This window comes from Sinocyclocheilus grahami, unplaced genomic scaffold (assembly GCF_001515645.1).
Source record: "Sinocyclocheilus grahami isolate Dianchi unplaced genomic scaffold, SAMN03320097.WGS_v1.1 scaffold91.1, whole genome shotgun sequence".
In the NCBI taxonomy this organism is placed as follows: domain Eukaryota; kingdom Metazoa; phylum Chordata; class Actinopteri; order Cypriniformes; family Cyprinidae; genus Sinocyclocheilus; species Sinocyclocheilus grahami.
Genome location: NW_015505270.1, coordinates 1,533,316 through 1,548,066, shown reverse-complemented (window position 1 = coordinate 1,548,066; position 14,751 = coordinate 1,533,316). Strand labels below are relative to the sequence as shown.

The 14,751-nt window shown below is 37.3% G+C and overlaps 1 protein-coding gene across 1 annotated transcript in view; it reads left to right on the top strand.

Moving 5' to 3' along the window:
• The first annotated feature begins 2,963 nt into the window (after window positions 1–2,963).
• Window positions 2,964–14,751, top strand: part of cpdb (carboxypeptidase D, b) — a 14,033-nt gene continuing 2,245 nt past the window's right edge. The window contains exons 1-20 of the mRNA XM_016274915.1: window positions 2,964–3,710; window positions 4,667–4,869; window positions 4,959–5,101; window positions 5,172–5,338; window positions 5,410–5,753; window positions 5,840–6,031; window positions 6,116–6,298; window positions 6,382–6,464; window positions 6,628–6,718; window positions 7,760–7,905; window positions 8,004–8,173; window positions 8,265–8,540; window positions 8,878–9,073; window positions 11,733–11,871; window positions 11,959–12,090; window positions 12,721–12,816; window positions 12,928–12,989; window positions 13,092–13,223; window positions 13,328–13,513; window positions 13,969–14,065. Coding sequence (XP_016130401.1) covers window positions 3,130–3,710; window positions 4,667–4,869; window positions 4,959–5,101; window positions 5,172–5,338; window positions 5,410–5,753; window positions 5,840–6,031; window positions 6,116–6,298; window positions 6,382–6,464; window positions 6,628–6,718; window positions 7,760–7,905; window positions 8,004–8,173; window positions 8,265–8,540; window positions 8,878–9,073; window positions 11,733–11,871; window positions 11,959–12,090; window positions 12,721–12,816; window positions 12,928–12,989; window positions 13,092–13,223; window positions 13,328–13,513; window positions 13,969–14,065 — 3,619 coding nt within the window. The 5' untranslated portion in view covers window positions 2,964–3,129. The remainder of the gene's footprint in view (window positions 3,711–4,666; window positions 4,870–4,958; window positions 5,102–5,171; window positions 5,339–5,409; window positions 5,754–5,839; window positions 6,032–6,115; window positions 6,299–6,381; window positions 6,465–6,627; window positions 6,719–7,759; window positions 7,906–8,003; window positions 8,174–8,264; window positions 8,541–8,877; window positions 9,074–11,732; window positions 11,872–11,958; window positions 12,091–12,720; window positions 12,817–12,927; window positions 12,990–13,091; window positions 13,224–13,327; window positions 13,514–13,968; window positions 14,066–14,751) is intronic.

The window sequence follows — 14,751 nt, the reverse complement described above, 5'->3', positions numbered from 1 at the left end:
CCCGCCTTTGCTCACTCTAACCCTCCGGCCGTTCCTCACGCTAGCCCCGGCCCTCTGCTCACTGTAGGCCGCGCGGTGTGTGACGCTGTTTCGTTGTGAAAGAGAAACTACTTTGTTTGGTCTTCCAAAAATGGACACGACTAGAAATCAGTGGTTAAGTTGTATTTACAACACTGTTCCAGAACACTTCAACCCAAATATTATGAGTGCAGCACATTTTATGGAGGACTGTTTCCTGATCCTGGGAGAGTAGACTACAGTGCCGGCTGTTCTGACTCACAGACTGTAAGTACGTTTTTTATATTTAAAGAGTTTTTATATTTAAAGCGAGTTTTTTTGGGCAGTGTAGAGTAGGACTTGCTGTTTGTCATTTCTCCGATCACAAATGCAGGTTTTATGTTTACACGGTGCGATGCAACGCAACGCGTAAAAAGACAGTATAAGTCATTATAATCCATAATTATGTCCCCACTGGACGCAACGAATGCCTCGTTTATATATTATATATTATAATGGGTTTTCATGTTTTTGAATCATCGCTTCGGCCTGACAGGGCATCATCACAATGTGGTAAGGGGCGTAACATTTCCGTCCCACACTTGAGGTATTCAGCCAATCACAATGCACTGGATAGCTGGCCAATCACAGCACACCCTCACTTTTTCAGACCGATGAGCTTTGTAAAAATCGATGCGTTTCAAAAAGGCGGGGCATAGAGGAGAAACAATAATGTACAGTATGTGGAAAATAATGTTTTTTTACCTTAAACCGCATAAACACATTTCATTACACCAAATACACAAAATACTGTTCTTTTTAGCAGCATCATATGACCCCTTTAATCTTTTCTGTTTCTTATAGCAGTTTTGTATTGTTTGTAGTGTGATCAATGTTTGCGTAAGTAGTAGACGTGTTAGTGAAGTAACACGTAACATTTTAATTATATTTTGCTAAAATGAACAAAATTACTCGAAAAAAGATTTGTTAATTTTGCTGCAGGAGACTCAAAGGTCTGAGTCGGTAAAATGATCCAAACGTCCCATCACTAGCAGGTCCGTATGGGAAGCCAAACAACCCAAATGTGGGATGAAACGGCGCGGAATTCAAGTGTTCGCCCGACTCGACAGCGCAGAGAGGACGTGTTTACTAGCGCCACCGAGCTGACAGCGCGGAGCGGATCAGTTACAACAGCGCAGCGCGAACATTACTCTTCTTCTTCTTCATGTTTTAAGGCAGGTGGAATCCAACGTTAAGGTGCATTACCGCCACCTACTGTGTGAACATTACTCTCCGCATTTTTTTTCCTGCACATAACATAATGAAGATCAGTATTAAGTTATTACATTTCTTTTGCTAACCTTTCTACTACATGTAAACAGTTGTACTTTGAAAAACTGCAAATATAAAATATATAAGACTTTAATAAATGTACAATTCCATAGACCTCTTGAGGAGCACACCCAGCTTCTAGTATATATATATTTTTTATTTTGTACTTAGTTATTATTGTTGTTGTCGTCGTCAAGTTCTGTATTCAGCACAATATTGCCCATTTTAAATTTTAACTATTATTAAATAGCCTAGTATATATGGGATTTTTGTTGTCTCTAGTAAAGGGAACGTTGTTATTTAACTTTAACATTGCAATTTTATATAATGGATACGGTTTGTAAGGCTTTTCTCTACACTCCAGATTAAATAAATAAATCAATTTTAATTAATTTAAAAAACGTACAAAAATTACGTGTTAAAAATTAGGGACAGTGTATGTAAATTCAATATGATGTATTTTGAATTTTGCACTGCATTGTGTTTTAGGTTTATCGGAAAACACATTCAAATTAACCATGATTTTATGACACTAACCTTTTAACCATACATTTGTAGTTGTGGGTTAAAAAAAAATGACAATCAATCCATGGTTACTGCACTTTTACTATAATAAAACCATTGTTAGTTTCCGTATTTCCATAAGGGAAAATTTTTGTTTTTATATTTTACTCTTTTTTTTCAAGCATAATCAACCGTTTCGTCCCACATTTGGGTTGTTTGGCTTCCCATAGGTCCGAGCTCTAATGGCGCAGCTCTATTCTGGAAAAGGAGGCGGGGAGCAGCAGCTCATTTGCATTTAAAGAGACAGGCCCGAAAAACAGAGTGTTTCTGCTTCCACTCAAAATAGGCATTTTCAAAATGATATAATAAATGATCTGAGATTTCACAGACACATTCTGGGGACACCAGAGACTTATATTACATATTGTAAAAAGGGGCATAATATGTCTCCTTTAAAACATATCAGCCTTTTGTACTAACTATATCAAAATGGCAACAGATGGGCCTCACTAAATTACTTTTCAGATGCTACTTTATCAACATCCTTTCAGATGCTACACATAAAATGACTGTAAATGTGATCATGTGAAAACATCACAAATACAAAAAAAAAACAGGAAAGGAAGTTTTCATTTGTTGCTTCTATAAGCATCCCCATATGTGTATTTTTTGTAGGAAAAATATGTCTAAAAATCTCTCCGAATGCATAAATATAAGTGTGTGTGTAATATATAAACATTCTCCGGATAATAATTGAATAATACATGTTTTATTACAGTGTTCATATAAACAAGGTTAACAATGTACTCCTTATATTTACGTTTTTAAAACAAAAATATATAGCTGCCTTTGTATTTTAGGAAGTGGGCCTTTGGGCTCATTTTACATTATACATGTATATATATATATATATATATATATATATATATATATATATATATATATATATATATATATATATATATATATATATATTAAATTAATCTTGATGATCTTGATTTAACTTAATCTTGAAAATTGTATGGAAAATTGACAACCACCCCTTAACAAATGGCAGTGGTTTAATCCAGGTTTTGGTTTGACCCTGTGCAAATCAATTTGATACTAGGCCTAATTATACCAAGTGGAATCTATTAGAGTCCCTAATTTGGATTCAAAGCGTTTAACCTGTTCATTGACAGACCAGTGATGAACAATTTATGATGGCTCAACAAAAAGGCAACTAACGATAAAACGATTAAAGAAAATATATATATTTTAAATTCTCTACCATTTGAAAGCTACTACAAACACATAATGCGTATTTTGTGGCTCATTTTAATAATTCCGCTTCAAATACTTGGTTTGAGACGCACCAACAAAGTTTATGAAGAAACATACAAAGGATATTACAACTACGCTGACATGACCGATCGTCTTCAGCGTTTTTCTCAAAAATACGCGCATATTTGCAGCCTCGTGAGCATAGGACAGTCTGTCGAGGGAAGGGAGCTTTGGGTCTCGAGAATAACAACGAGTCCGACGGCGGACGTACCGGGCAAACCGAGGTTCAAGTATGTGGGCAACATCCACGGGGACGAGGCTTTATCAAGGCAGCTGTTAGTGTATCTGATCGAGTACCTGTTGACTCAGTATGGCCGTGATGTGAGAGTAACAGAGCTGGTGGACCGGACGGACATCTATATAATGACCAGCATGAACCCTGACGGCTTTGAGCGCGCGGTGGAGGGGGACTGCACCGGCAGCAGCGAGGGCCGCGAGAATGCCAAACATCATGACCTCGACAAGAGTTTCTCAGACGAGGATAAGCTCTTCAGTAAGACTTCAGAAGACTTACCAGAGGTCACAGCTGTCATGCAATGGATTCTTGAGAAAAAGTACGTTTATTGTTTTAATAGTCTATATTTTCATTACAAAATTATTTAATTCGAAAATAGTTTTGAAGGCAAACATTTTTATTGTTATTTATATAAATGTACAAATGTTTTAACCAAATCATTTGACACTGACAGCCTCAATGAACATTGCCATTAAAATCTGTCTTTAAAAATTATTTGATATTTATTATTAGGAGGGTCAACAAGAATATGCCCTTTTGATTTTCTTGTCACATAGTTAATTGGCTGACTGCAAGATGGTTATATCACACTAACTTTGATTTAGCTAACAAAAATAATATATATTTTTTAATTTTACATTTTAAGCCACATTGACGTTTTCAGTTGACTTAAACTAAATTCAAACTATTTAAAATTAAAAAAAACTTTTAATAAAAAATAATTTATTATATATATATACACACACATTGCCTTGGCAACTAACAAAAATTGTTAAGCACTACATTTACTAACTGGAAATTAATAAACACTAAAACGAAACTAATGGGGGAAAAAAATCAGTAATAGTAATACTTAAAAAAAAATAATAATAAATAAAATAATTTAATGAATGACAAAAACACACAAAATTAAATTAAAATGAAAATATAAAAAGAATAGCTCATTCAAAATATTAATAAAACCTTTAGTACCAAGTATATTATTATTATTATTATATAGTACAAAAACAACACTGTATGCACTACAAAATATCTAAATTAATATAAATGATTTTAAAATGAATTGATCCAAGCACAAAATTAGCATCACTTCATATCCGAGTTATCTACTTATTTTTAATTGAGAAATTGGTGTAACGTTTTATACTAGCTTGGAAAACATGAATCTCTAATTATTCAGTGGTGAAACCAATTATTCAGTGGTGTAATGTTCTCTTGCTTCTGATCTGAGATTTTCACAAGTCATGCTTGTTTCCTCTGTGTTGTCTTTTCAAGGTTTGTCTTGTCTGGCAGTCTACATGGGGGCTCAGTGATGGCCACCTACCCCTTTTATGATGGCAGTTCTTATGTAACCTCAGGGCTGACAACAGATGATGCTCTGTTTCGCCATTTAACACGCACCTACACCGAGAACCATCCCATTATGAAAATGAACAATCCTGACTGTCCTGAGGATCTAAACACAAGCTTCGGAGATGGTATCACAAACGGTTTGATATTTAAAAACATGTCTTGTACTTAAGTGGAAATCCATTGAGCTTTGATTTGGTGCCCTGTGTGTGCACAGGGGGAATGCAGAATTACAACTACTTCAAAGGGAACTGTTTTGAAGTCACTTTTGGATTGAGCTGCTGCAAGTATCCACCAGCTTCTCAGCTTTTCATAGAGTGGACCAACAACAAGGAGGCCCTTCTTGCCTACATACACCAAGTGAGTTGATTCGAATATTTTATGTAGTCCCATGAATGGTCTAACAAACCTTATTCCATTTCTGTTTTAGGCTCATATTGGTGTAAGAGGTTTCGTAATGACCAGATCAGGCTTTGGTCTCCCAAATGCAACAATCTCCATTTCTGGAACTGATCACAACATCACAACCTGGATGTTTGGTGATTATTATCGCCTGCTGCTGCCTGGAATATATGACATCACTGCTAGCTCACCTGGGTGATTATAAGTAGATGCATAAAGAATAAAGAGATGGAATAGGTCCAGTTTAATGGAATTGTTTCCTTCAGATTTCTTTCAAATACTGTCAAGAATGTGCCAGTGATTGAAGGCAAAGCCACGCTGTTAAACTTCACTCTTGAGGAGCCTGTAGAGGAGATGTTATTGCTAGATCCTTCTGAACAACCTATGATAACCAATGACCGTCTGAGCACACCAGGGCTTCCCACCTCAATGTCTCCAATCCATACTTTGGATTTCCAACATCATAGTTATGATGAAATGGAGATGTTCTTGCAACTGCTTAGTGCTATCCATCCTTCCATCACTTACCTGAAATCTGCTGGACGATCAGTGCAGGGCAGGAATCTTTATGTGATGGAGATATCCACCAATCCTGGTGTTGATCAGCAAGGTGCAATTGCGTATGGTCTCACACATTTACACACATATACATAATAAAGAAAATGTCTCTAGTGATCACCTCTTTACTTCAACCAGGCAAACCAGAGGTCATGTTTTTGGGTAACCTGCATGGAAATGAGTTTATCGGTCGTGAGATTCTCCTAAACCTGGTTGAGTACTTGTGCCGCAATTATGGCGAAGATCCATTGGTCACACGTCTGGTCAATAGCACAAAAATTCACATCATGCCTTCCATGAACCCAGATGGGTATGAATTAGCACTAAAAGGTACAAGCAAATATATTGGGTTTTTTTCATTCGAAAGTTATTTCATTCTTGTCTTCTGTATTTACCCTGATTTTCTTCTCATAGCTCACAAGAAACAGGTCTCAGGAGACCTGAGCATTATCGGACACGGTAACAGTCACCATGTTGACCTGAATGCAAATTTCCCTAAACAGCCAAGATCGGGAAATACTGTTGAAGCAGAAACTAGAGCAGTGATAAACTGGATCAAGACCCACTTCTTTGTGCTGTCTGCAAGTATTCGTGGAGGTACAGAAAGTGGCTTGGGTTTGTCTTAAAATGTTAATTTGTTTTTTTAAATGATCAAACTGAACTGCTACTGTTTTCTCTAGGGTTTAGGGGAGTTGTGTACCCGAGTTCCCTTGACTCTGTTGATGAGGACATGTTTAAATCAGTTGCAGAAGCCTATTATGTGGTATGTGTGTGCTGTGTGTATATCATGAATTATGTAACATTTGTGACATTTTATTTAACGGACTAAATCATCAGCAGAAAACGTGTAGAATATCATTGTTTTCTGTAATGCTTGCATCACGAGCCTTTCTCAAATGTCCAATACTGTTGTCATTTCTTTCCAGAAATCCCAGGCTTTTCAAGAGCCTCAGGCATGTGATGTGCCAAGATCCAGAGAGAAAAAAGCAACTAAGCACCATCGTCCAGTAGTCACTGGTCAGACTAAAGCATAATCACTGATTTAAGTGAAAACTAAATCAGAACTTACCTTATTTACCATTAAAATGTTTGGGGTCAGTAAGATTATTAGTAGTAGTTGTTATCGAAAGATTTCTCTTATGCTGACCAAGGCTGCATTTATTTGTTCAAAAATACAGTAAAATAGTAATAGTGTGAAATATTACAATTTAAAATAACTGTTTTCCATTTTGTTATATTCATAAGTGTCATTTATACCTGTGATGGCAAAGCTTAATTTTCAGCAGCCATTTCTTCAGTCACATGGCCCTTCAGAAATCATTCAGATATGTGACCCTGGACCACAAAACCAGTCTTAAGTCGCTGGGGTATATTTGTAGCAATAGCCAAAAATACATTGTATGGGTCAAAATTATTGGTTTTTCTTTTATACCAAAAATCATTCGGATATTATGTAAAGATCATGTTCCATGAAGATATTTTGTAAATGTCCTACTGTAAATATATCAACTTAATTTTTGATTAGTAATATGCATTGCTAAGAACTTCATTTGGACAACTTTTAAAGGCAATATTCTCAATATTTAGATTTTTTTGCGCCCTCAGATTCCAGATTTTCAAATAGTTGCATCTCGGCCAAAGATTGGCCTATCCTAACAAACCATACATCAATGGAAAGCTTATTAATTCAGATGTATAAATCTCAATTTTGAAAAATTGACCCTTATGACTGGTTTTGTGGTCCAAGTTCATGTAGGTTGATTTGGTGCTCAAGAAACATTTTTTTTTTTATCATCAACGGTTGTGCTGTTTAATATTTTTGTGGAAACCATGATAGGCTTTTTTAGGATTCTTTGATGAATGGAAAGTTCAAAAGGACAGCATTTATTGGAAATAGATCTTTTGTAACATTATAAATCTCTTTAATGTCACTTTTGCCTTTTTGCTGCATAAAAATTATTAGTTTCTTTAAAAAATATTTTTGAAGGATATGGTCACTTTTATTTTTCCTGTTTCACATGAAAATCGACACTGTTTTTGCCTTTTACGTAATGGTAGGAACTGATATGCTGACTTGGGCGTATCGCAGCACAGACACTTTAGCCGTTAACATCGGTCTGAGCTGTGAACTGCTTCCACCAGAGAAGTTGCTCTCAGAATACTGGGAGAAGAATCACAGAGCGCTCTTGCACTTTATACAACAGGTGATTTATTTTTTATCATGATCGAGACATTAGTCTTTTTTTAGGTGAGCTATTCCATTTAAACCTTTGCATGGTTTGTGTGATGTCCCATATGTCAGGTTCATTTGTTTGTGAGGGGTATGGTGACTGATGGTCAGTCTGGCAAAGGCATTGCTAATGCCACAGTCATGGTGGAAGGCTCAAGCCATCATGTCCACACCAGCAGCACGGGCCAATACTGGAGACCTCTGGCTCCTGGTTCTTACCATATCACCGCATCTGCTTCAGGGTGAGGCCTCACACTTCACAAGAAATGGAAACTAACAGAATGCCGGTTGTAAAATGGGTCAGCCATTACATTTCCTGTGATCTATCCACAGTTATACTCCAATGTCGGTATCTGTCCATGTGTTGGAGACTCGGGTGGAGCAGGTGGACTTCAGGCTGACCAGAGATACGTTGCAGCCATCTGTAGAGGAAGGAGAACAGAAGGACTTTGAGAAACTGATGGAGTGGCTTTTAGCCCCTGGTGAGTTGGATCAGTTGATCCGCAGCCTTATCCCTGCTCAGACCTTGCAGTACCGAACCTACAGGGAACGCACGGAGTTCCTGCGAGGATTGACCTTCAACTTCCCTCACATCACACGGCTATACAGGTATGTAATCCTGAAGATATCTTTATCCAATGATTAGTGGCGCTTGCGAAGGACCAAAGATTTTAGATGTTTTGACTTGAGTAACTATCTAGAACAGCTTAGGCAAAACATCTAGTCCAAACATCGTCATGTACGTAGATCATGGGTATTTATTGACTTGTTAAGTTGGAAGGTAAATGATGTTGTGAATCTTCAATTGTTGTTGTTTGAATCACCCCCCCCCCCCCCCCCCCCCCCCCCCCCCCCCCCCCCGCGTGTGCCCGCGCTCGCTGCGTGATAGGAACGGGCTGAAGGTGAGGACCCCCCCCCCCCCCCCCCCCTCTCTTCCTGGGGTCAGTTTGGGTCAAAGCACTGAGTTTAGAACTATCTGGGCTCTTGAGATTGCTGGCAATTTGAAGTTCCCTCAACCTGCTGAACCCAAGATCCGTTTTGTGGCCGGAGTCCATGGTAATGCGGCAGTAGGTCCAGAGTTGCTGCTCGAATTTGCTTCTTTTCTCTGCCTCAACTATGGCAGGAATCCTGCCATCACCAAGGCAAGCTTTACAAAACCTCTCAATAAACCATCCTTCCTTCCATCAGTTTCAATTTAATTTGTAGCTTCATTACAAAGACTTGCTGTCTACTGCCTACCAACCATCCTATATCTTTTGTCTTTTTACTCCTATGTTATATTATTTCCATCACAAACAAAGTTTCTAGGGGGATTGTAAATTTCGTTTGTGAATGAATGGAATGAAAAGTTTTTTTGGAAAAGCAAAGCATTTGCGAGAGAATGTAAAACTTTTGTGAGAATACAGAAGTTTTGTAAACAAACACAAAAGCATGTTCGCACATTGCCAACTAACAAAATATATTGCATTAAAATTAGGGCTGTGCAATTAATCGAAAAACTGTTTCGATTTCGATTTTGGCCTCCAACGATTATGAAAATACAGTAATCGAGAAACGATTATTGCACCCCATTCCACCCCCTTTTCCAGCGCTGCGCTTTCGTTTCTCCATAAAAGCCCAATTTCACGTGCAAATCAGTAAAATCATGTAACGTGACTTTTGCAAAATGGGACATGCTTGATTTATATTAGTATTCATGTTTTTAAAAGCGTGAAATAGAACTTGTGCTGCTCCTTGCGCTTGCCCACCTCCATCTGTCAGTGGATCAACAGCTTCCTGACAGACAGACAGCAGCTATTAAGGCTGGGAAAATACACATCCAGCACCCGTGCGATCAGCACTGGAGCTCCTCAGGGCTGCGTCCTCTCAGCGAATCATTGGTACAACCCTCCCTTCTCTCCAAGAACTGTACTCATCCAGAGTGAGCAAAAGGGCTGGCAGAATCACTCTGGACCCCTCACATCCAGCACACTCCCTCTTTGAACTGCTGCCATCTGGTCGACGCTACAGAGCTCTGAGCACCAGAACGACCAGACACAGGAACAGTTTCTTCCCTCAGGCCATCTATCTCATGAACACTTGACAATAACTGTGGATCACACACTATTTATTCACTTACACACTTATTTATCTAACACACATACTCGGTCTACATTTCAATTTGCACATAATATACCTGTACATACATTATTACATTATTCATGTATACCTTCGTCGGTCATGTAATAAATTAACGTAAAGAGTTGAGAATGAAGATACTTGTGTAACAGTAAATTGGATCCGTAAGGCTCTTAAAGTGACAGCGGGCTATTTTCCTGCTGCGAGTGTGTGCTTAATCAAACAACAAAAGACAAATTCAAAATCACACACTGCTCTTGAGTGAAGGACTTTTGTAGCTTTAATAAGAAACAAAAAAAAAAAGTTTCATTCTTACAGTGAAGACCATGCCGTTTAATTTTACATTTGATTATTCATTTCTGTAGTAGGCTGTAAGACATTAAAAATCAACATTATATTTTGTCACTGACAAAAATGGTCAAAACGTATGTTGCTAACAAATTAGAAGTACAATTCATTCATGTAATGTGTAAGGTGCACAGGCAAATTTTGCTTCCACTCTAGCCCAATGTTGTGAAATTACAACACTGACATAAAAAGCTCAAAATCTAATTTAATCAAAGTATTTAACAGTACCTTAATATCTGCATGATCTACACATATTACTAATCACAGAAAAAAATATTTTAGGCATTATACTTACTTGCATGTTGATTTATCCAGTCCAATAAAAAAGGTGAAGTTCCTTGAAGCAAGTGTGCAGGTTGTCTAAGTTTATGGCCAGGGAAACAGACCTATTTACAAAATATACCACCCAACAACATTGCAGGACTGAACAATAGAACCTACTAGTTGAGTAAAAAGGCTAAAAAAACAAGTACAGGTTTAACTTAGTGGAGCTAAAACTGATGTTGTAATATTAGAACAGTGGGCCTTACAGGGTTAATATTAATCAAACAACAAAAGACAAATTCAAAATCCCACACTGCTCTTGAGTGAAGGACTTTTGTAGTTTTAATAAGAAACAAAGAAAGTTTAATTCGTTCAGTGAATAGTATGCTGTTTTATTTTACATTTGATTATTCATTTCTGTAGTAGGCTGTTAACTGCTTGAGACTTGCATAAAAAACATTAAAGCAAAGTTTTTCATTTGTATCTTTTTATTCTATTGTATTTGTCCTTTTGCTTTATTATTATTATTTTTTTTTTATAACTGACAGTTTAATTATTATCAATAATTGAGGACTTTTTTTTTTTTCTTTTTTTTTTTGGGAATTCCGCTGTTCTCTACAATGTCATGGCAACATTATTTACAGGAAATATATATTTGACATGTATCACTATCTTTAAATAAATCACTCCTATAAAGTTTTGGTCATATGGCCCCCTCAAATAATTTTTGCCATAATCGAGCAGCCCTAATTAAAATACTATTTTCTTTTAATTAGACACCTTACAGGGTTCAGTTAAGTTAATATATAAATCAAATTTTTTTTGTGTGTACGCACGTGTATATAATTTATTATTATTTTTTTTTTTAACTATGCTTGCATTTTACATTCTGATATTAATTTCACTGTGAAAGATATGTGCTATGCTGCCAACCAGAAGACCTTTCTACCTTTTAGAACATCTAGTGGGCCTGGAGTGCATTTGTCATCGTTTAAGTAGGCAGCTCACTAGGTTTAGAGAACAGAGTTTGTGTATCTGTCATTAATCCAGTTTTGGTTTCTTCCTCCTTAGCTGATTGACAGGAGCAGATTACTGCTTCTCCCATGTGTGAACCCTGATGGTAGAGAGCAGGCACAAGAGGGATTGTGCTCTTCCAGTGTGGGGTACACCAACGCTCATGGCACAGACCTGGACACTGATTTCTTCTATGGTTAGTCAACACACTGCAATCAAATCATGTAACTGAACACTTCAAAGCTTTGGTTAGAGTAAATATAAAGTTTGTATTTATACTTAGGCAACGCATCCGCACAGCCAGAGACACGTGCAATGATGGATCTGATTTCTGGAGGGGGGTTCTCTCTCTCAATAGTGCTAGAGGGAGGCTCTCTTCTGGCTACGTACCCCTATGACAGACCTAATCAGCATGGTAACCAACAGCACTAATATATATATATATAACATTATTAATATTACCCATTCTTTTTGTTTGGGGCCCCTTAACTTTAAGTATTAAACTCCTGCATAGTTTGTGCTTGAGTGATTGGACTTATAATTTTCATCTGGTCAGTGGAAAAAATGTGACATGGCACTTTTGACTGCTCATTTTGACAAATGTTGTGGTCACATTTACTGTCATTTGGTGACTTTTCGAATGTGACCTCTGTGTGAGCTAAATAGGCAATGGACTATTTTGTCTGCAAAAAGTTTGCCCAAATTTTGCCAAAATGACAGAACATTTCGACTTTTCGTATTAAGGGGTGGTCATGCTACACTTTTCGTTCTATTGACTTCTATTCATAAGCATGCTAATGCAAAACCTGTGACTTCGTAACGTGTGACCAATAGATCACCTTCTGCAGCATTGTAAGAAAGTGGAGTAGATCGTATGTTTGATTGAATTTGTTTTTAAAAAGATGCTGCAGAGTGTGACGTCATTTCACAAATGATGCAGTGTTAGAAGAAATGTCACATGCTCAAAGTCTAGTGTGATCGCAGCTGTAGTAGAAATGTCATTTTAAGCAAGTCATAAAGAATTTGGTTTGTCATGACTCCACAGCACAAAATGAGCAGACGTTGAGATATTTGGCCTCCTTGTATGCCAGCAGTCATCCTTTCATGCACTTGGGTAAACCGGGGTGTACTAAAAAGTCAGGTACTTTTGAAAGACTTTCAGATTCAAAGATTAAAGAAAAAATACTGCTATAACTCCATGTAATCGTGGAATCCTCATCATATCATGCTTTGTGATTTGCTATAACTCAAGAGGAAATCCCAGGAGGTATCCTTAAGGGTGCAGATTTCAGATCTCACACTGGCAGCATGAAGGTATAGATATTTTGGATCTTCTCCTCCAGTATAGCTCTCAAATCTCATTTTCTGCATATTCCAATTTGTGTCTTAAAGAAAATACAAATGTTGCTTATTCAGGACTTCAGTTTGGATGTGGGCCTTTGCCCTGAGATCACGGTGTACACTGGCTGTTGTACGTTCCCATCAGAACCTCCGCTCTTCTCGCTGTGGATGGAGAACAGACTGCCTCTTTTCCGCATGCTGCTGGAGGTGGATACATTTGAACTACCTTTACCATCTTCTCAGAATAACCATATTTCCAGGCAACTTAAACTCATTTTAATTCATGTTTAACTCCCGTTGAATCATTGAAGGTTCACAGAAGACTGAGTGGTGTCGTGAGGGACAGTAAAGGCCATCCGGTGTCGGATGCTGTTGTTGTGGTGAACGGCTCTATGAATGTTCATGCAGACAGTCAGGGTCGCTTCACCACTCTCGTGGCTCCAGGCACACATCAGCTGCTGGTTCAGGCCCATGGATATCGGCAAGAACTCCAGCAGGCAGGTTCTAGTTTACTAACAGCTTTAAAGGGGTGTTATCACTTTTATATGCTGTTTTATATTTATATATATAATTTTTTTTTGTTTGTTTGGCTGATGTTGGAATAATAAAACTAAGTTAAATTAATGCAATACCATTCAAAAGTTTGGGGTCAGTAAATTTTTTCTTTTTAAGCAAGCAGCTTTTATTTAGCAAAGATGCATTAAATTGATCAAAAGTGACAGTAAAAAAATGGAAAACTTGTTATTTTACAATATTATTTTTTACTGTATTGTCAGTAAATGCAGCCTGGGTGAGCACTTTAAAACCTTTTTAAAAATCTTACCAAACTTTTGAATGGTAATGTAATAATGTTTTTATTATGTACTTACTGAGCTGATCACACTGCTTCTGTCCAGCAGGTGGTGAAATTACACGCATTCTACTTATCTTATTCTTCTTCCTGTGGTTTTAGGTGAATATATCCTCCGATAAAGTGACTAGGCCCATTGTGATCGACTTTACGGCAGACAGGGCTCCCCTCAATCAGGCTGTGTTTGTAATTGCCACAGGTATTAAACTTTACGCTTTACTTTTTTTTTTCTGTTTCCAGTGATCTCGTTGGTCAAAAGATCTTGTTCTAATTTACTACATTACACCCTTTTCACAGACTGTGATGATGCATTTCTACAGTAATTAACCTCATAAATCTACTTTTTTTTTTATTTTTAATGTACATTTATAAGACAATGCTTTGTTATAGTTGACACCAGGGGCGGATTTAGTGAATTGGGGGCCCCAGGCGAAATATAGGAATGGGGCCCTATACATTTGCACACATTTTCCTAGATCAACCTTGAGGTTCCTTTTTTGTTGTGATGCTTGCTGCTGCACAATGGTGCCTCATAGTTGTGTCCAATGTTTCTACATTTTTCATGTACATGTTCTAATGGCTTTCTTTCATGTTATAGATCACGAAATGGCAACTAATTTACAGTTGAGATACAGGTTTTCACAAAAACAAAAAAAATTATAAAATGATAAACCTCACAATTGACCGTTTAAACCAGGGGTGAGTCAGAAGTATAAATTATTATATTAATTTAAAACGGGGTTATGTGGGTGGATTTTCCCATTGGTCTGAACAAAAACTACAGACTGGATAATTGAAAATGAACATTCGTTCTCTGCAAGTAGGAGGCGCTTTTGGAATGTCAGAAATATAGAATGAGAAAAGTGTGAAAAAATATAGCCTATA